This window comes from Pongo abelii, chromosome 7, assembly GCF_028885655.2.
Source record: "Pongo abelii isolate AG06213 chromosome 7, NHGRI_mPonAbe1-v2.0_pri, whole genome shotgun sequence".
NCBI classification, from domain to species: domain Eukaryota; kingdom Metazoa; phylum Chordata; class Mammalia; order Primates; family Hominidae; genus Pongo; species Pongo abelii.
The window spans coordinates 17,354,735-17,376,994 of record NC_071992.2 but is presented as its reverse complement, the minus strand read 5'-3'; the positions used below and the strand labels follow the sequence as shown (position 1 = coordinate 17,376,994).

Here is a 22,260-nt window from a genome sequence, read left to right as displayed (position 1 = left end):
AGGTGGCAAAATTCCAGACTCACACAAAAAAAGCAGGTGTTCAGCATTAATCACACTGTTTGTAAACAGTTCAGGGACAGTGAACCACCCTTCTCAGCTAAGCAATGGTGGAAAAATTCCCAAAATCCAAGTTCCTATATGGCAAGCAAGGGCCACACTTGGGAGCTCCCCTTTCTAAGGATAACAATCTCAGGCCTCCTATGTTAATTCTCTTCTGCATGGGCACATGATAATCACTATCTTCTGATAAATAAAAAGAATAATTATTTTGTTCATTGTATTATGGTGATAAAGACAACAACCTATCACAAGAAAGGACTATATCTGAAGTGGTTTTACTTGTATTGACTGGATTGTACTAAGTCATCCTCATGGGTCCAAAAAAAAAAAAAGGACTCTGATGCATCTAACAGAAATTATTTGAGGACTAAGGTCTGAGACCATGAAAATTAGTAAATCTCATTTAATATGTTAAATGACTAACATAAACTAAAATCATCGAAACCAAGGCCAAATGCTTAAAAATAATACAAAGATTAATTGTAATTTATGACTTTATTACATATAATAGTTGCAGCTTTAGATATAAAAATGCAGAAAGTTTTATCTTTAAATGCTTACGAGCAGCTATCAAGATTAGAGTTTTAAAAGTCACTTTTCATTTATTTCAGTTATAACCTATATAAATAAAGCATTTTTAGAGAAATAAAGCACTGTTTGATACGATATTTACTCCTGTAGCTGTCTATCAAGAAACTTTTCAATGAGTTTTTCATCAAATGAAAAAATTCTCATTCATTTCATTCAATAAAATCCTACTAAGCACACAGAAAGTCCAAAGCCCTGAACCTCATGTGATCTAGCATCAACACATGATCATCATCACTGAAGCCCTGAGCATCATGTGATCCAGCATCAACACATGATCATTATCAGTGAAGCTCTGAACATCACGTGATCTAGCACGAACACATGATCATAATCATCAATGTAATGCCAGTATTTGTCCTCGGCCAGGCACAGTGGCTCAAGCCTGTAATCCCAGCACTTTGGGAGGCCGAGGTGGGTGGATCACTTGAGGTTGGGAGGTCGAGACCAGCCTGGCCAACATGGTAAAACCCTGTCTCTATTAAAAATACAAAAATTAGCCAGGCGTGGTAGCAAACTGTAATCCCAGCTGCTCAAGAGGCTGCAGCAGGGGAATCACTTGAACCCAGGAGGCGGAGAGGTTGCAGTGAGCAGAGATCATGCCACTGCACTCCAGCATGGGCAACAGAGTGAGACTCTTGTCTCCAAAAAAAAAAAAAAAGAAAAGAAAAAAAAAGTTGGTCCTCAAAGAACTTTCTTATTTGTGGTCAGATTCCAATTTCTCCTATGAAGATTAAAACTATACGTGAAAATTACTGAGTTCCTGTAGGATAATGATAACCAACAAAGAACTCCAAAAACCATGTAGTTCTCCAAAAAGCATAATCAAAACTACTAATGCCAATACAGTAACTGGGATAAAAAGAATCCTACAGAATATAAATGTAAATGGAAGTGAGGAAATTAACATTTATAACTTCAGTAATCCATGCAAGAATAGGAAGGTGGAGACTGCACAGGGAAAAAGGGGTAAGAGGGATCCTAGCAGAAGCGAAATATGGGGGTAGGAATCACCCCAAGAAAGACAGAATCTCAGCTGAATTGGAAAACACTGAGAACAGGTCTATAACATGGTGGGTAAGAACAGTGGCTAGTGTGGAACATAAAGAAAGGGGCCTGGAAGTACACAGGAACAAACATGGCAGTCTTAAGAAGGCACCACTTTGTGGGGAGTGGGAAACAACTTAGAAGAAGCAGACATGCATTAGTGGCTTGGTGATAGAGTGAAACAGAGAAGCAGGTCATGGAAATTAAGGAACCTATGGAAACATAAATTATCTCAGAATCAGAATATGCCACTAGAAGGAAGAGAGAGGGAGAAATAGAGAGGAGGGAGGAAGGAGCGAGTGGGGGAGCAAAATAAGCTTGCTGAACTCGACCTATTTCACGTTATGAGCAGAAAGGGTACTTGAATTAAGAAATCAGTAGGCCACTCAGAAGTCTAGCTATCACCACCCCATATATAAACTATGGTTTCTGGTCTGGTATTGGAAAGGAAAAAAAAAAAAACATTTTAAGAAGCAGCAAGTGATCAACAGCATCTGCACAAGGCTACTACAAAAATAAATCAGAAAGAATCAAAATTCTTCAACTGATAAAAAATTTCCCTAAAAACAAAATCATGAAGAGAAAACTGAAACAAAATACTCCAACCTAAAGTAAGTATCATTAAACAAGCAGTTGAAGACAGAAAATCTCAAATCAGAAATTAAACAACTAGAAATAGAAATAAAAAACAAAAGACGACGCATCATAGTTAGTAAGACTCAGGAAACCAGTACATTTCAAAAAAGCAAAACAGAATCCATGCAGAAATGAAGTCCGTATTACAAAGTCTTCAAAGAAAAATGGAATTGACTGAAAATAAATAAAGGACATTAAGAATAGGATTAAAAGCAGGTAAAAGAGAACAAAAACAAAATAAAAGTTTAAGAGGGAATGGGGTAGATTTTAAAAGACTAAACATATGGAGAATTAGAGTTCCCGAAGTAGAAAAACAAAACAATGAAATAGAACTGGTATTTTAAACCACGATATAATAACATTTCTAAAAATAAAGTTCCTATATACATATTGAAGAGTTCTTTGTGCGCCTGGAAAAGGCAACCCAGAATAGTCAACTGTAAGATATAGTATAGCAGAATGATCAGCCTTCAGTGAAAAAATTTAAAATATACTTTGGCCCGCAAGGCAAAAAAACAAATCACATTCAAAGTAAGAAAACTGGATTGGCGTCAGTATCTCAACAGCACCAAATAAAATTTCTTGGGACTATGTGAACAGACTACAAACACTCAATTTCTCCAGCAGTGAAAGAAAAACTGCTATCTCTTCAGACTTGACCCCAAAAAGAAGGCCCAACACCTTACTGAACTCTTTGGGTATTGAAATAAGTTAATCTCCCACTGGAGCATTCATCTTCATCATTTATATAGACTAGCCCACAAACCAGTGTCCTCTGAAAAGGAAACAATCCAACAGGCTGCACTGCAAATGTTCAGCAAACCACACCCCATATCTTTGGGGACACACAAACCTAATGACTGCTTCAAACTACACTCTCCATGACTGAGAATTCTGCTGACTAATGCCTATGGCAACATGAGTTGTCTTCCATGTACCAACGCCAATTTGATTTCTGGACGGCACCAGCCTGACAAGACCACCAAGTACAAACAAATGCCTAATATCTCTATTTTGGGGCTGGTCTACTTGGATCTGATGACTAAGGTATTAAGCGTCCACCAGGTTTTCCTTGTGGAAATGGTATATGTAAGAGCGCAGCTGGCCTGGCCACCCATCAGTTTTACATTAAAAAAAACAGCAGCTATCTCTTGTGGGAAACTTTATCCCTAACTCTGCCACCCAACTCAAAGTCAATGGCCCAGTGGAGCCCTCAATTCACAGAGGTTCCCTAAATGCCCAGGCCTGGGTAACTGATGATTCTGCTAAGTTGAAATCTGATTGTGCTTGATGGGCTGCTGTGGCTGCTTCCCCTCAGGAACAGCTGTGTAATACCAAAAAAACCGGCGTGGTTGTTCTGCTCAGTGGGCAGAACTCAAGACAGTCCTCATAGTCCTGACCAAGACCCACTTTGACAAATCTTCCTACGTTTGTACTGACTGTTGCCACTGGCCTAACCATATGATCTGCCACTTGGAAGACTACAGACTAAGAGATAAAGACACCTCTCTTTGAAACATCAATCTTTTGGACAACAAATCATACATGCCAACTAGCCACAAAGAGGTCACTTAACGTAGACACCCACAGTGAGGACCCATAATCTGACAAACCATCTGGAATCAAGCTGCTAATTAAACCTACACTTACCAGATCACCACCATTGCTACCTGACTCCATTACTGTAACTTCATGCAGAAGCTACAATGAATACCAGACTTGAGACTCTTACCAAACATTGGCCTGTTTACCTTGCAAGGCAGGAGCCATGCTAGTGAAGGCATCATACCCATCTGTTCTTAGCAAACTGACTTTAATGAGCCTTTGTCCTTTTGTTGGGGCTACCAGTGGCACCTTACTACTATTAAGACTCTCACTGTGAGAGTACAATGTGTTAGAGTACATTGTGCTAGTTAACTGTGGCCATTCCAATGTGAATTTTAAAATTAAAATATGTCATTATTTCTGGCTTTCTGGACTATTTTACAGTCTAATACTGTGCCTTTTGCCACAAAAGCCACCAAAACATAAGCCAATAGTTAAGGTATTCAGCAGTCATTCCATGTGCCCTACCATCTGCTAGCATCCAGCATCGTGACATGCATTTGAGCCACCTCAAAAATTAACATGAAAATATGTGACTCGACTTCCTCTCCTCTTTTTGTCCACACATCTTATCAAGGCAGTTTGGTGACTAAACGCATCTATCCCAAGAAAGAGTTCATCTCTTCTTGGCTGCTTCCTAACAAATGATCAATACAAGAGATGTGGGCATTATTCAGATCTATTTTGAAAATTTAAGATTCTGTCATGACCATTCCCGGGCATAATGCTTCCTTTCTCCCCTTGACAGCTTTATGTCAAGCTGTCATGCTGAGGAAATTCAACCAATATATCCCCTGGGTGGCAGCCTAGCTTTGGAAAAAAAAAAAAAAGGCTTAGGAAATTCAAATTTAATCTGGGTTCAGTCACTGGGTTCTCTTGTTTTACTGACATGGTCTTAGTTAATAAGGATAAGGACCACTTGGCTGAATATATTTTACACTAAGCCCTCCTGCAGTGGCCTATGGAGGCCAAAGTGAAGGATGTAAACAGTCTCTATAAATTTCATTGAAATGCCCTTATATCTCTCATACTAAAACTCTCCAGACGAACATCTGATAATCTGGGTGTTAGTATAGGATAAGTGGAGAAAAGGTGAAGTTACAGATACTCAGATGGAGACACTGATTTTATGAGGGCAAGCAAAAATTCTAGTACGTGAAGATGAAAATTCAGATCCTAGGGGATAAAGGAGAGGGAGAGATAGTAAAATCTTTTGTCTTTGAGAACTACCTTTGAAGACTTCCTCACATGAAAAAACACACTGGTGCAGCTCTCTGAAACCATCAACTGCTGGATCTGCCATCTTCCACCAGTGGGGTCTGAACAAACTTTGTCATTCTTCTTAATCTTAAGAAGGAATTTATGGAAGTGTTAATGGAAGACTCCGGCTTTCATGCAAAATATCAATTGCCCTTTCTCTCATGTTTCTCTCGGCCCCACCCCCATGGCCATAGCTCAGTCCTTCTTAGGAGGGAACAAGGGATGGCCTGTTAGTGGTGCAGTCAATAAGACAGATTGGACTAACTACTCCCTGCGGGTCTGTCTAGAATCGTGGACACAATGTATTCATCAAACTGAGTTGGAGGAACCAAAGTCTACCAGCCAGCCAAGAGGCTACAATGAAGGCACTGCCAACCTGGGTTTCTTAATGATGAAGGTCCCATTTGGGAGACCTCAATAATTATAAGCAAAACTTCATAGGAGCACTACATACACTCCCCAGGGCTGGACTCCTCATGAAAAGTTTAATACCATCTTGTCTTTGCTCCAATATCACATTAGGTATGATGAACTATACCAGGAACGGGTTATAAAAGACTTTCAAGTGTTTATGGAAGCGTATAGCCCTCAGATCACAGCAGAGATCTCTGTGAAATGAGGCTGGCCTTCAGATACTTGGGGGAGCTGCCCCAGAGGGATATTTGACTTGTGTTTATGCATCCCTTGTGGGATGTTTCGTTTATGGTGAGAATCATCCAGTAGGTAAAAAGGTGGTGTATCAGTTTCTCAGGGTGGCCATAACAAAGTATCACAAACTGGACGGCTTAAACAAAACAAAAAAAACCTCATAGTTCTGGAGGCTAGAAGTCTAAAATCAAGGTATCAGTAGGGCCATGCTCCCTCTTAAAACTGAAGGGGAGAATCTTTCCTTGCCTCTTCCTAGCTTCTGATGATGGCTGTCAATACTTGAGATTCCCTGGCTTCCAGCTAAATTATTCCATTTCCCCACCTCTGCCATCACAAGGCATTCTCCCTGTGTGTCTGTAACAATGTAATAAAATAGAATTTAGTAAAAAAAATTGCCCTCTTTTGCTGATATGGCATCAGTCATATTGGATTAAAGGCCTGCCCTGCCTGAGTATCACCTCATCTTAACTAATTACATCTACAAATATCCTATTTCCAAATGAGGTCACATTCTGGGATACCTGGGGGTTAAGAATGCAGAATACCTTTTTGGAAAGAAACAATTCCACCTTTAACAGGTGGTAAGAAATTTATCACTAACTTTCACTGAAGTGATCAATAATACCACTTCAGCCTCAACTCACTGAGGCATTCACTTCAGCTTCAACTCAGTGAGTTGTTATAGATGAGAGAACTACCCTAGACCACTTCTTTATGGACCGAGACAGATCCTGCTATGCCTGTATTAATGTCTCAGGCCAAGGAGATAAAAGTAGGGAATGAGGGAAAGAGAGAAGAAAACATGTAATGTTCTGCTACAATAATACGTATCTAACTGAAGTCATAATTTTAAAATACGTATATACATCTATATACATACACACACCCCTACAGAACCATATCTCTTAGCTCTACTAAAAAGGTCTCAAAGCAATGTCACTACCTCAGCAGTAAAGCGTACACCTAGCTAAGCTTTTGCTTTCTAAATATCATTTCCTACTAAGAGGAACCAGGGCTCCTTGAAAAAAGTGCCGATTACAGTTCCCCGGCAGAGAACATACAAAGTAAGCTTAGAATATCTTGTACCAGAAAGTAGACTAAAGGAGATACGCTATGATATAGGAGTTGGTTCCCACAGGTCAAATGTAGGACAATCTGAACATGAAGAAGAATAATCCTAGTAATGGATTAGGGAATGAAAAGAATCTTTGAGTTGGAATACTCAAAACAAAAGGTAAGTGAGGTTGGCAAAGCTTGCCTTTACAGAAGAATGACAACTAATTGAAGTAGAAAAAATCACAGATTTTGAAAATCTCCATTTCACAATCACTAATGTAATATCAAGTTCAGACAAAGATTATCAACGAATACTACAAGTGCTGGGTAAAAAATTACTGAGAAGCAGGATATTCAATTGATCTCCCTGTAACCTTCCTCCCAAGCCACTTATCTCCCCAAATACTTAATACAAGCAAAAAAAATTTCCTTGTACAATGGAGAGATCTGACAACCATCACCCTAATCAAGTGATTAATCTCAGCACTGGTCTATGAACAAGCTAATATTATGGGGCTCCTGATAATATACAATAAGAAGTATTCCAATTAACTGCTATAGTACTCTTCCCTTGAATATAATCAGGAAGAAACAATCAGACAAATCCAGAGCATGGGACACTATAAAAGGCAAGTAGCTTGGATTCCTCAGGGAAAAAAAAGAAAAGTCACCATCATTAAAACACATACTTTTTTTTTAAAGTGTGGAAATGTTATAGATTAAAAGAAACAGGTATAACAATTAAATGTAACAGATGAACCTCAAATGGATCTCACATGGCGTGGGGGTGGGGGAGGGAAGTAAAAGCCATTTTGGAGACAAATGCAAAATTTAAATATGAATTATATAGTAAGATTATATCATTGAACTAATATTAATTTACTTAAAAGTTATAATGGTGTTCTAGTTATATAAGAATAGCCTTGGCCGGGTGCGGTGGCTCACGCCTGTAATCCCAGCACTTTGGGAGGCCAAGGCAGGTGGATCAGGAGGTCAGGAGTTCAAGACCAGCCTGGCCAACATGGTGAAACCCCGTCTCTACTAAAAATACAAAAAAATTTAGCCAGGCGTGGTGGCAGGTGCCTGTAGTCCCAGATACTTGGGAGGCTGAGGCAGGAGAATCGCTTGAACCCAGGAGGCGGAGGTTGCAGTGAGCCATGATCGCGCCACTGCACTCCAGCCTGGGTGATGCAGCAAGACTGTGTCTTTAAAAAGAAAAACAAAAAAACAAAAAAACAAAAAAACCCCCCACACACAGAACAGCCTTAAACTCAAGAGATGCATTACTGAAGTATTTAGGGACAATATTCATGATGTATGTAACTCATAGGTAGTTTTTTGCTAATATTTGACTGACTTTTTACCTATACTTAAAAGAGAGCAAAATGCAAAGTGACAAAACATTAATAATTAGTGAATTTTGGTAAAGGGTAGCACAGGTGTCCACTGTACTAGTTTCAATTTTCTGTAAGCTTGAAATTAAAAAGATGAAGAGACTATAGCTGGACTTTAAATGGAAAAATTATAGAATATAGAAAAGAATTCAAGGAATGCTACAATGTCACATATATAATGAACCTTTGTTGTAAACAGTAAAAATGTTGGGATTATCCTATCTGAGGAAGAGACACCTAGGAAGAAAGTTAACACAGTGAAGTTACATCATATACCTTCAATGTAAAAAATAAGAAAATTAAACTACATAGCTCAGCATAACTTGAAGGCATCATTTATCCCAAACTAGTCATGGATTCACTCAAGCCTGAAACATGTCTCATGTTAGCCAAACCAGAAAAAGAACATGTAAAAGGCATGACAGTTCCCCAGTCCTGACAAAGAGGTGAAATACCTTGTTCAGGTAGCCAAGAAATTTAAGGAAACTTAAAAATTAAGCGCCATGAAGAAATATTATCAAAGGTAAGAGGAAATGATAAGGGTTGTAGTACCAAACCCAAATAAAGTAATATACTTACAAGTGCTTTAAGTGATGTACAAGGGTAATTTTATCTATGCCCAAGTTTACCTTATTTGTTAATTTCACACTCTAAACCCATGAGAGGTGTGACCTCTCTGTAAGGAAACAAAACGGTGATAGGCTCTTTTCCACGTGATTTTAGCCAGCAGTATTCAATTCACCAGTCCCCATTATGAGACACACCCCTGAATAAAAGCTTTTCATGATCATACGAGTTTAGGATATGCTGGCGGAGGGATCACTGCCCTAAGACACTAATAATCTTGGTTAGGAACATAAAAGCAAGACACAATTACAGTTTACAGAATAGGGACAACAATGAATATGTGCACTTAAGAAAAGTATTAAATTCTAATAGCTGCAGAGTCACAAATCCCAACCCTGAACAGTTACTAGCTGTGTGACTTTGGAAAAATTACAACCTCTCAGCTTTGATATTCTCATTTATAAAACGAGTTTTGTTCATATTTAACTTTCACAATAATGAGAATCATACGAGATAATATATATACTGTATATATAAATGACTTAACATAGCGTCCCCAATAGTTTACACATAATAAACAAAAATTTTATTTTGTTGGGAGAGAATGTTAGTTAATATCTAATGTATCAATGTAATGTTATTTATTCTTCTCAAAGTATTTTGTAATTTATCAATTTTTCATTTAACTGGAGTCCAATTATATATTAATCTCCAACACATCAACAAAACTTTGGTTATACAGGCAACCTGCTTGATTCTATATAAGTTCTTTATTTCCCTTCAACTGAATTTTCTTCTTAAATCTACTGATCCATAGTAACATCCTTCCATGAGGATATTTCGTTCTTAGATTTTGTAATAAACCCTGGAAGAGATGAGTAACTTTGTAGGAGAATACATCTAAAAGAGTTAGCAATTATGAAGAATATTCCCTACAGTATAATTTGTTTAAAAAAAAGTTTGGCGCTAACACTTAAGGGAGGTGAGAATTATATCGAGTAGTTTTAATTAACAACTTTATTTGGCCGAGGAGTTTGATGTTAGCACTGAGGGAGGTGAGAATTGAATTCCAAAATTTGTGAATAAACTGACTGTGTGAAGGAAGAGCAGAATTATCTGCTAAAAGGGCTTACAAGGAAGCCAAAAGCTCATTCACCAGCCTTTAAGCAAAAATCAAGTGAAGAATCTAAATCCAAGTTAACTCTAGAAGAAAATTTCGCTTTTTTTTTTAAAGAAAAGAAAAAAGGCAAGTCTCACAAAGGAAAGTCCTACGATTTTTAAATTCTAACTATGAACTTTTCAAAGATCCTATACAATAATAAAGATTACAGCAGTGTTATAGAAGTGGTCCAAAAGTACACTGACACAGAAGGACCCAGGAGGAGTAATTCAAGTGAGAAAAAAAAAAAAAAAACAAAACAAGATGGCCGCAAATGACAGGGTCCCTTTCTCAGTGCATCTACAACTCCCTCTGACGCTTCATTTATTATTCAGAAATATAATTTGAATAATTTTTCTTGAAAAATATTTGTGGAAACTCCTCTTTACCTTTTCATCTTAGTTGTCACCTTGAGATCTCTTTGGTCCACTCTGCCCACTATCATATGGATTACAGAGCTCTCCTGGCTCAATAACAATAGATCTCAAAACCACTTCTCTACCACAATGACTTAACAGATGCCCCTTTGAAATTCATATCATGCTATAATATAAATTTTCATCCTCATCTACAAACTCCAAGGCATCCCTCTATAATCTCACTTTTTTCCTCTTCAGTTACCATATCATCCTAATTTCAACATCTAATTTTATAATCTAGATATTACCACAGTCTCACAGTTCAAGCTTCTTTATACCATCAAAAATCACGTATATCATACTTCAGCAAGTTACTTATTAAATAAACCCTTTATGACAACTTGCTAATTTTCAACCCTATCCTACTTCTACACAAAACCTGTTCTTCACCCTTGTGAAAATCTAGCTTAACTGTATCACAACCAGTTTGTCAACTTTCCCCAGCTTCCTCTGACCCTCGTCCAACTTTGAAACCATAGCTACATATTTCCCATATTCTCTCACTAGCACTTTCTACTCATTTTCCTAATCCACTTCACACCATGAAGAAAATAGGACCATTCCAAAGGAGCATGGTTCTTGCTACTAAATTGCTCAGTACTAGGAAAGAAAATCATTTAATTCTACAGACTCTTCACTAAGAAGGTAGGTATTCTAGTTTCAAAAACGGTCTTCAATGCTACATGGTTATCCAATTAGTTAAGCCTTTCCATTTCCATTGCTTCTCAGTGAATAAAATACAAAAGCAACAAGTCATGAACCTGCTCCTCACCTTCCCTTTCTCTATACTGCTTTGCACAACAGATTTTAACTTTAACCTGTTCTTTCTTCTGTAACAATCCTACCCTACATTGATCCATTAAATTTTCCAATAACTTCAATCTCTTTCTCTTAGAAATCCAAAACTCTTCTAAAATGATAAGTTTCTTAAAGTAGGCTATAATGAACAAATAAAAAGCAAATAAATAAAAGAAGTTGTTATAGGCTAGATGTCATTAAAAAATTAAGGGTCTGTATTTAACAAATGATTTAACACCAAAATGCGTTAAGTAAAATACTATCCAAAGAATGCACCATTTAACAGTATCTTATGGTTTACCTTATTACAGTACATATAATTATACGTAACAGTGAAATAAATACTTAAATAATAAAATATTTCTAGATTAATGTTATAAAAATATAATGATTAAATATTTCTTCACTACACTAGTGATTTTAGGAAATCAATACATTCAATTTTTACGAACAAAAAAAGATTTTCCTAAAATATTTACAGTATTTTTAAAATGCCTGAAATGTTTTATTTTTAGGGGAAAATGAACTGATATACCAATATGGCAATTAAGGTATTTTGTCTGAGTAGGGCTTTACAGCATCCCTTAATGTTACGGGATCCTTGGGGTGTCGCTTCACCAGATGGAAACCTCTGTGGCCAGTGGCACCTTTGCCTGAGTTTCACTCTGGCCCACTGGATTCGTTTTGTTCACTCAGACTGGCAGGCTCCACTCAACTCCCGCTACCGGCCAGGATCCCATGCCTGCCAATGGTGCACCAGGAACAGAGCAACAAGGAGTGTGTGAGTGAGCATGGGGTCTGGCCACTGCACACAGCCAGGCATGCTAGCTACAGCAGGGCATGCAGCTCCAGGAACTGGAAGAGACACCAGCTCCCTGTGAGGCTGCAGGTAGACTGCAAGCAGCTTCCCGGGCCGGCACTGCGGAATGCAGTGGCACCCGGAAGCTTGGAGACACCAGAAACCACAGGGCCCCAAAACGGGAGTCACAGCCCTGGCTCAGGAAGCTCCCAGGTCTGGGCTCCCCAAAGGGCCACAGCTATTTTCTTCTCTTCATCCACAACATGGCAAGCAAGGGGCACGTTCCAGCCTTCTTTGTACTACAGCTCTTTTAGCCTTGCCATTTGGCAGGTCCCAAGTTCTTGTCCTGCATCCAGGAAGAATGAAGCACACAAACAAGCGGAGGGTGAGTAAGACAAAGGGGAGCTTCATTGAGCAAAAGAACAGCTCAGAGGTGACCTGCAGTGGGCAGCTCCTTTCCAAAGCCAGGATGTCCTGACAAGTCTTCAGCTCTCAGTAGGGAGGGTACCTCCTTTCTGCCAGGCACACTGTCCTATAGTCTCTTCAGCTCTCAGCAGAAAGAGCAGCACCTCTCTGCATCTGGTCCTACCGTTGTCTCCTCAGCTCTCAGCAGAGAGGAGACCCTGGGGTGGGCAGCTTCTCTCTGCAGCTAGTCGTCTCTTCGTCTCATCATCTCTCCATACTTTTCTCAAGTCTGGCTGAGTCTGAGGTTTTTATGGGCCAGATATAGTGTGCGCTGACTGGTGCGTGGGTGAGAGTAGGAAAAAGTACCACACCTTCCCACTCTGCTCAACGGGACCGGCAGCCCAGCCCCCAGGCTTCAGGCCCTCCCAAGCTTGAAGGTGGGGTTTCATCAGGACCCTTCCACCCTGAAGCCTGTCTGCCTCCTGCCTCCATTCATGGTGCCCAGGTTGTTCTTGCCAAAGGGCACCTGCAGGCCAAAACCAGACTTCCCTCAGGGCCCCCCTCAGCTACTCTCCCATGCTCGTTTCTGCCCAAAGTCCAGAGGGGACTGAGGCAGCAGGGGGCCGGCATGTCAGTTCTGCCCTAAGCATGCACACACCCGGCCAAGCTCCAACGGTGCCCAATCCTTGCTCAGCCCAATCCTTGCTCCAAGACTGGAGCAGCCACCGAGAGCAGGGAGAGACCAGGCAGTGGGAGCAGACACCTCCAAGCTTGCAGGGGTAAGGGGGGCCTCCCTGGGCCACTGAGAGTGCAGAGAGATGCCTGCATCCGCAGTCGCAGGTGGGCAGTTGCAGCTGCGCCCAGGAGGGCAAGGTTGCTGCGTGCTCCCTGCCCTAAAGAGCACAGGGATATCCTGGTCCACAGCCATGACTTGGAAGGCTGCAACCGTGCTCGGCAGGGTAGGGCTACTGTCTGCTCCCAGCTCCCACTGGCTCCATGGAGCACAGCACTGCCCCAGACCCAGTTCTGCCTTGGGGTCCCCTCTCTGCCTGCCCCTCTGTACCCGACTGCCCTGCTCTCCCACCAGCAGGTGACTTGGCCTGGCCCCATCACAGCGGCCCCCATAGCTTCAGGGACTGTCTGGCTTCTCCCTACTCCCCGTAGAAGTGGCAGGTGACAGCAGTGACCAGGGACAGGGTCTGGAGTGGCAGAGGCTCCAGGCCCGGGAGAGGGTCCTGCCTAGGCTCAGGAGGGTGGGGGTGGCACAGTCAGCTACCTCGGGGACACAGGGCACAGGGGGCGTGGTGCACACGGGTCTCCCCACTGGCACTGCTGCTCCTGCAACCACTCCCACCACTACCACCCAGCCTCCCTCGCCACAGCTGGCACGATAGCAGTGGCCTCTTCGGATGGCCCACCACTGCCATCATTAAGGTATACACACTCTATCCGTATGTGCTAGCCCAATTCTGACAACTGTGTTAATACACTCTCAAGTACTGGTCCTCAAATTTGATAGTAATAGAATTCAAAATCACCTAACGTGCTGTTTTCCAAAATATTTTGCTCACCATCTTCTCTACTCACTTTTAACCATGCCCCAACATACACTCATTATTAGGTTGTGTTAAGATGCTTCTTAGAAATTTTAGAACACTCTCATTCCCTTTCTACCACTTAACCTGAATAAATCTGATTTTTTACATTGACCCAAGTTACTAATAACTTCAGTCTCGACTACAGCTCAAAATAATTTAGAAGCCTAAAACAAGTCTACAATGAATATACAACATGGACAATGCTGGCACATGGAGTTATAATACATAATGTGTTTGCTCTTGAACATGTGTTCAGCCAAGAAGATATAAACAAACTGTGCTGTCCTTAACCATTGAGGAAATGGATTATGTAATTTAAAAGTTTCTGGAAAAGATATCTCCAGACCCAGATGATTTTACTGGAAAATGCTACCAAACACTTAAAGAAGAGTTAACACTAATTTTATACACTATTTCCCAAAAATTAAAATAGGTACATTCCCCAACTCATTTTATGAGTATAATATTACCCTGATACCAAAACTAAACAAAGACACTATAAACAATAAAAACTACAGACCAGTGTCTATCATCAACTTAGATCAAACAAACTTCTGAAGTAACCACTGAATTAGCAAACTGAATCCAGCAAAACATAATAAAATAATATGCCACAATCAAATAGTATCCATTCCTGTATGCAAGACCAGTTCGACATCTGAAAATCAATCAATATAACTGATTATATCCATAGGCAAGAAAAACTACATAAAGTGACACCAAAAAAATTTTTTTAATGCAGCACCTCATTCATGATAAAAACTGTCAGCAAACTAGGAATATAGAGCAACCTCCTCAACTTGATAAATACCATCTATAAAAAACCTACAGCTAATACCATACTTGATGACAGACTGAGTGCTTTCTTTCAAAGAGCAGATCAAATTGTAAAACATCAAACTAGAAAATTTTCAGAAAAAAACAGGAGAAGATCTTCGGGATCTAGGGCTAAGGAAAGAGTTCTTTAATTTGACAACAAAAGAAATAATTGTAAATGGATAAGCTAATAAACTGAACTTCATTAAAATTAAAACCTGCAAAAGACTTGTAATGAGGAGGAAAATACAAGTCACAAACTGGGAGAAAATGTTTGAAAACCAAGTATCTGATAAAGGACTAGTATCTAAATATATAAAGAACCCTCAAAACTCATTTAAAGAATCCAATTAGAAAGGGGCAGAAGACTATGAACAGATACTTCATTAAAGAGGGTATATAGATGACAAATAAGCACATGAAAAGATGTTCAACATAATTAGTCATAGGGAAATGCAAAATTAAATCACAATGAGATATTACTACAGTATCTATCAGAATGGCTAAAATAAAGTAGTCACAACAGCAAATGCTGGTAAGGATAAGCAGCAACTAAACACACTGATGGCTGGAATGTAAAATGGTACAGCCATTCTAGAAAACATTTTGGCTGTTTCTTATATAACTAAATAGAAACTACCACACAACCTAACTACCACACTCTGTGGCATTCTTCCCAGAAAAATGGTAAGTTCACATAAAAACCTGAAGAAAAATGCTCATACCACATTTATTTGCAATAGCCAAAACCTAGAAACAACCCCGATTCCTTCAACAAATGAATGGTTAAATAAACTGCAGTACATCCATATAATGGAATATTACTCAGTAATTTAAAAAAATAATTATTGATAAATACAACAACTTGGACGTATTTTTTTAGGGAATTACAGCTAATTTTTAAAAGCCAAACCCAAAAGGTCACGTACCATACAATTCCATTTACATAAGATTCTTGAAATGACAAAATTATAGAAATGGAGAACAGATTAGTGATTGCCAGAGGTCAGAGGTCAAATTTGACAGGTAAGAAGTACAATGGACAGTGGGTGTGACTTTAAATGGCAAGAAGTATTCCTACAGTAATACAGCTGTTCCGCATTTGTCTGTATCAATGCCAATACCCTACTTGTGAATTTGTACTATAGTTTTACAACAGGTTACCATTGGAGAAAACTGGGTAAAAGATGTGTACCTACAATTATTTCAAAATAAAAATTTCAATTTAAAAAAGTGTCTGTTGTATACTTTTGGGCAAGTATTTATACTTGTCCAAAGTTTTCTTTAATTTGTTCCTCCTGACAAACATTTCATTCATTTAAAACTGTTTACTTCTATAGCACAGAAATTTCTAATCATTGGCAGTATCAAAAATTAAATGGGCTACGCTAGGTAAAAGTGAGTCCTCTCTATTAAAAATTAAAAATTGATTATATTTAAGGGGGCTACTTCATTAACCATAGCTATAACTGAGTGACCTACAAGGCAATCTGCAGGATATCAAGATGATAAAGCAGTTTTATGATTATATGTGCAACTGGTCAATGAATATTTTACATGCCCACAATAAAAGAATATTAGCCTATCCATATAATTTTCTAAAATACACTGATTTTTCAGCTTATTTTTAAATGCACAGTTATATTTGACTATTAAACAACTATTTAATTATCTTACATATATTTATCTTAAAATGAACATTAAAAATATATATGTAAGCCATGGATAATAGTTTTTAATATTTTTTAAATACATAAATTACCTGCACACAGAACACTGCCGCTGAGGCTGAAGAGCAGTGAACATAACAATCATGGAATAGTTTCGAGGTGGTGCCTTTATAAATTTTCGGAATTTATCACCATTCATTCGGAAGATTGAGCGCCTGGAACTCCATTCCATCAGCTGCTCTACTTTTTCAGCTAAAAGATTCTGCAATTAAACACAGAAATTAACATTTACAAAGAGTCAAAGTCCTTTTGTTTGAATTTCATATAAATGCATAAAATGTTTTATTTTCTTTTTCCTAATGATATCCAATCTTATCTATAGAAAAGATAAAATCTTATCTCTAGAAAAGATAATCTTATAGAAATCTATAGAAAATCTTATAGATATCTATAGAAAAGATAAAAGTAAGACCATATTTCTGCTCCTAGAAAGATAGAAAAGACATATATTTTTCTAATGTTGGGTTTTCTTTTGGCCTTATATATCCCAGACCAGTTGCTAGAGAAGTCAGCAATCCAAGAATGCCAATGGGGGCTGACAAAAAAAAAAGGCTCAAGAAAAGTAAGCTCTTGCTATCCAAAGGACACAGAAAGGAGAAGCCCAGTAAAACAAAATAATAACTGCTCTACTCTACTCTAGCCAAACATCACAGCAAAAGGAAAACAAAACAACAAAAACTACAACCTCACAACCACCCCCACAAACACAAAGCTGAAACTATACACAAAAGAGTGTTGTATGATTCTACTTAAAGTCAAAAATAGGAAAAACTGATGTACTGTGCTAAAAGTCATTATGGTGGCTAGTCTGGGAGGCACAGTGACTGCGAGACATCACAGGTGGAACTGGGCTACCAGTAATATTCTGTTCCTAAGGAGGTTTGGGAGGAGATAGCACTGTAGCTTCTGTATAGAAGGCTCTTATAGGCTGAGAATGGTGGCTCACACCTGTAATCCTAGCACTTTGGGAGACCAAGGTGGGAGGATCACTTGAGCCCAAGGGGTTCAAGATAAGCTTCGGCAACATAGTAAGACACTATCTCTCCAAAAAAAAAAAAAAAAAAAAAAAGAAAGAAAGAAAGAAAGAAAAGGCTCCTATCTTTAGAACATTCATTTTACTTGAACAAGTCTGAGAAGTTAACAACTCTACAACATTGTATTCCTACAAGACAAAGAAACTGCCTGCCATTTTAAAACCAAGCAAGTGCAAATGGTCAGGAGAGAGAGGCTTGAACTGTGCCATTTAACCAGGCTCTACTCTAGAAATTAGAGAGAAAAGTAATCTCTTTTCCCTCTCAAGTGAAAAAGGAAAAGTGGCTCACAGAGACTGGGCGCATATACATCAAGAAGAGAGAAGGGAAGGCAGACATCTTATCCTGAGTTAAGGTAAAAGACTTGTTGCAGTGCTTTGCACCCACTTGAACAGGAAAAAAGATAAATGGAAAGAAATGGAAGGGAAGAAGGGAAGGAAAGTAACCTGGCCAAAGAGCATAGTAACTGGCAGAGAGAGAACATTCAGATATGCATGCATGCTAACTGTATGAAAAAGAAAAATTATAGCTAATGACTCGGCTGTGTTTGTTTTTTTAAAAGACACAATTTTGCCACAACCAAAGGGCATCAACTGAAATTGATCTTAACCTCAAAACAAAAAAATTACTTGCATTTAGTTAGATTTACACATATAGATTTATATATAAAAATATATAGCTATAGATTCATCTACATAGATATATATAGATTTATCTATATATAATATTTATATATAATTTATATACATAAATCCATATATATATTTGCAGTCTGAGTTAAATATATATATATCACTTTGGAAATGTACTTTATATATATTATATATTTTTACATATATTTATGTGTATTTTATAGATATATATTTCCAAAGTAAAATAACCTTATTAAACTGAAAATGAAAACTTATTTCTCTGCCTCATCAATATACCCAAAACAGTAGAAAATGACATAGAAGGACGTCTCCTAATTGTTCTTAGTTTTAATTTTGAGAAGCGAAGTGAGGTTATTTTCCATGTTAAGCATCATTTAATAGTGTTTGCCTTACAGAAAACTATTATATATTTAATAAGATTTAAAGTCTCCAATATTTACCAATACACGCAATGAACCAACTTACTGTATAAATTCTTTTGAGCCTTGAAAACATTTTTAAATAATAAGATAAAAACTATATAAATATTTATTTTTTAAGTATTTAGAGACTGTGTGTGACCCTCTATGGAAAGAGTGGAAATCAAGCAGGGTAATCCACTAATGAGGGCAGAAGAGAATTGGTCTAAGAAAGTTACTTACCTATGAGTTACCTCAGTATTTTATACTTTTCTCATTACATACATGCACAACACACACTCACACACAGACACACACCACACACACTCTTTTAATACTCTTTGAATTTCTACAATAATCTTACTGTTTTTATTTAAAAATCCCATTTATACCAAACATGTATCTATGAAAACAGTAAATAACTGTAAAAGGTCAAAGATTTCACTTTACTTTTAAATAATCAAAGAAGCCAGCCCCAGTTTCATGGATGCTGAAAGGAATGAGACTCCTGAGTCTGGTACTCCTATTTCCCATGCTTCCCATCTTCAAGGTAACACGAAACTCATTTACTAGCCTGATCACAAATGAAAATTCCTCACAGAGGAATATTTGCTATTTAAGTAACAAAGGACTAGGTAAGTTACAAGTGCCTTTAAAAACCAAGCAAAACACAAGAATGCATACTCTTAACTTGGTTTAACTGAATTCCTTTTTGTAGTATACTTCTAGTTATCATACAATTACTATATTCCTTCAGAATTAGGCAAATATATATATGTCATTTTTCTAAATATTGAGAACCACTGTGCTACAGATTTCAGGGTACACAGTCATGTTTAATATTAAAAAAATCAATGTAAAATATAATTTTTACACAATCACATCTTGAAAAATGTAGAATTCCAACTACATGTAATTTTCCCACTACAAATATTCTGGAAAAAACTTTTAAAGAAAATGCCTATTAGTCCCATCATTTTGCATCAATCTTGATAAATTGGTACTTTTCATTACCATGACTACACTTCCTTACAAACACTATATCAGTGTGAAATTCTAACACTATCTGCAATGTATTAATATATTAGAGTGTGAGATTCACTATACCCTCACCAGATCAGGGTATTCATTCTTATTCATTTTCTATCTCTTTATGGCGTACACATATGCACACACACTTCCAAGTTAATCGAAAATGGTATCTTATTTTAATTTGCAGTTTGTTTCTGAAACAGTCTCCCTCTGTTACCAGGCTGGAGTGCAATGGTGCAATCTCAGCAAATCACAACCTCCACCTCCAGGGTTCAAGGGATTCTCATGCCTCAGCCTTGCACTGTTATTTCTGGCAAAATTGAGTCATTTTTTGTTACAATTCTGAATGCTCTAATTCTCTTTCTTACTAATTAAAACTCATGTCCATTACCCTTGATCTATTCATAAATATAATCTGTCCTATACAAGAGATTAAAAAGTATATGGAATAGGCTGGGCACGGTGGCTCACGCCTGTGATCCCAGCACTTTGGGAGGCCGAGGCAGGCGGCTCACAAGGTCAGGAGATCGAGACCATCCTGGCTAACACCGTGGAACCCCATCTCTACTAAAACAAACAAACAAACAAACAAAAAAATACAACAAATTAGCCAGGCGTGGTGGCGGGTGCCTGTAGCCCCAGCTACTCGAGAGGCTGAGGCAGGAGAACGGCGTGAACCCGGGAGGTGGAGCCTGCAGTGAGCTGAGATCGTGCCACTGCACTCCAGCCTCGGCGACAGAGAGAGACTTCGACTGAAAAAAAAAAGTATATGGAATAAAACTCTTTCCAGACTAATCAATGTTAAAACTAGGATAAAATTTTGTCACTTCTAAATTGTTTTCTTTTTGCTTATAGGGTAAACGAGGAAGAGCAGAAAGCAATTATAACTGAGAAAAGTAGCATTTTAAAAGCATGTACTATATTTGATTACATTTTGTGAATTTTTTTCCTTTAAAAGTCTCAATCTATTGTATGAAAAATATCAATTATTTAAAAGCTGGAAAAACAAATACATGTTCTGGAATAACAATAAATATCAAATCATAGCGAAAATAAGAAATGAAATCTCTCTCCTATTCTTAGTATCCCAACTGTCTTACTAGACTAAAATACCAGTAAAATCCACAAAAAGATTTTTCTTTGAATTTTAAGTATCAAACTACTTTTAATAATTTCTTCCAAAACACAGCATATAGGGTAATGGAAGTGTTCCGACTCATGACTAGTGGTAGAGTCATGACTGCATTTGCTAAAACCCACAGAAATACAGTCATGTGTCGCATAGTGATGTTAATCACTTAACAACAGACTCCATATACAAAGATGGTCCTGTAAGATTATAATGGGGCTGAAAAATTCTTACCGCCTAATAATGATGGGCAGCCGTGGTAACACTGCAGCACACCGTTTTACTCCTGTGCTTGTGGTGATGCTGGCGTAAACAAAGCTACTGGCTGCCAGACATATGAAAATATAGCACATGCAATTACATATAGTATATAATACTTGATAACGATACACAACTTTGTTACTGGTTTTATGTATTTACCATACTTTTTATCTTTAGACTGTACTCCTTCTGCTTATTTGTTTCCTAAAGTTAACTGTAAAACAGCCTCAGGCAGGTCCTTTAGGAGGTATCCAGAAGAGAATGTTATCCCTGGAGATGACAGTTCCGTAACTGTTATTGCACCTGAAGACCCCCCAGTGGGACAAGATGTGCAGGTGGAAGACAGTGATATTGATCATCCTGACCCTAGGCTAATGTATGCGTTTGTGTCTTAGCTTTCAACAATAAAGTATGAAAACTTTTTAAAAAATCAGAAAAAAGCTTACAGAATAAGGATATAAAGAAAATATTTTTGTACAGCTGTAAAATGTGTTTGTATTTTAAGCTAACAGTTATTACAAGAGTCAAAAAGTTAAAAAAAATTAAAAACTTTTTAAAAAAGTTCTAGTAGGGTAATTTATTATCAAAGACAAATCTTTTGATAAAGCCTAAGCATGCAGTGTTTATAGAGTCTACAGTAGTGTACAGTAACGTCTTGGGCCTTCACACTCACTCACCACTACTGACTGATTCACCCAGAGCAACCTCCAGACCTGAAAGCTCCATTCACGGAGAGTGTCCTAGACAGGTGGACCATTTTTTATCTTTTATACCGTATTTTTGCTGTACCATTTCAAATTTAGACGTGGTTAGATACATAAATACTTCTTACTGTGTTACAACTGCCTACCATATTTAGTAGAGTACTATTGTGCACAGCTTTGTACCCTAGAAGCTATACCATGCAGCCTAGGTGTGTAGTAGACTATACCACCTAGATTTGTGTAAGCATATTTTATGATGTTTGCACATGACACATTTCTCAGAACATATCCCTGTATTTAAATAACACAACAGTAGACAACACAAAAATGATTTCTGCCTTACATATTTTTAAATGATCAGCCAAGGTTGGGAGGATGGTTCCAGAATGAAAACCAAACTTTAACAACTGAACTTGACTGCATTACTAATAAAAACATAACTCTGGAAAACAGTATTTGACTGGATA

At 38.0% G+C, this 22,260-nt stretch overlaps 1 protein-coding gene across 9 annotated transcripts in view; it reads right to left on the bottom strand.

Annotated features, from left to right (window-relative positions):
- TUSC3 (tumor suppressor candidate 3) overlaps positions 1-22,260 on the bottom strand; it is a 308,026-nt gene that overhangs the window by 215,094 nt on the left and 70,672 nt on the right. For all 9 annotated transcript variants that reach the window (XM_003777211.5, XM_063726518.1, XM_054561215.2 and 6 more), the window contains exon 2: positions 16,618-16,787. In XM_003777211.5, coding sequence (XP_003777259.1) covers positions 16,618-16,787 — 170 coding nt within the window. The remainder of the gene's footprint in view (positions 1-16,617; positions 16,788-22,260) is intronic.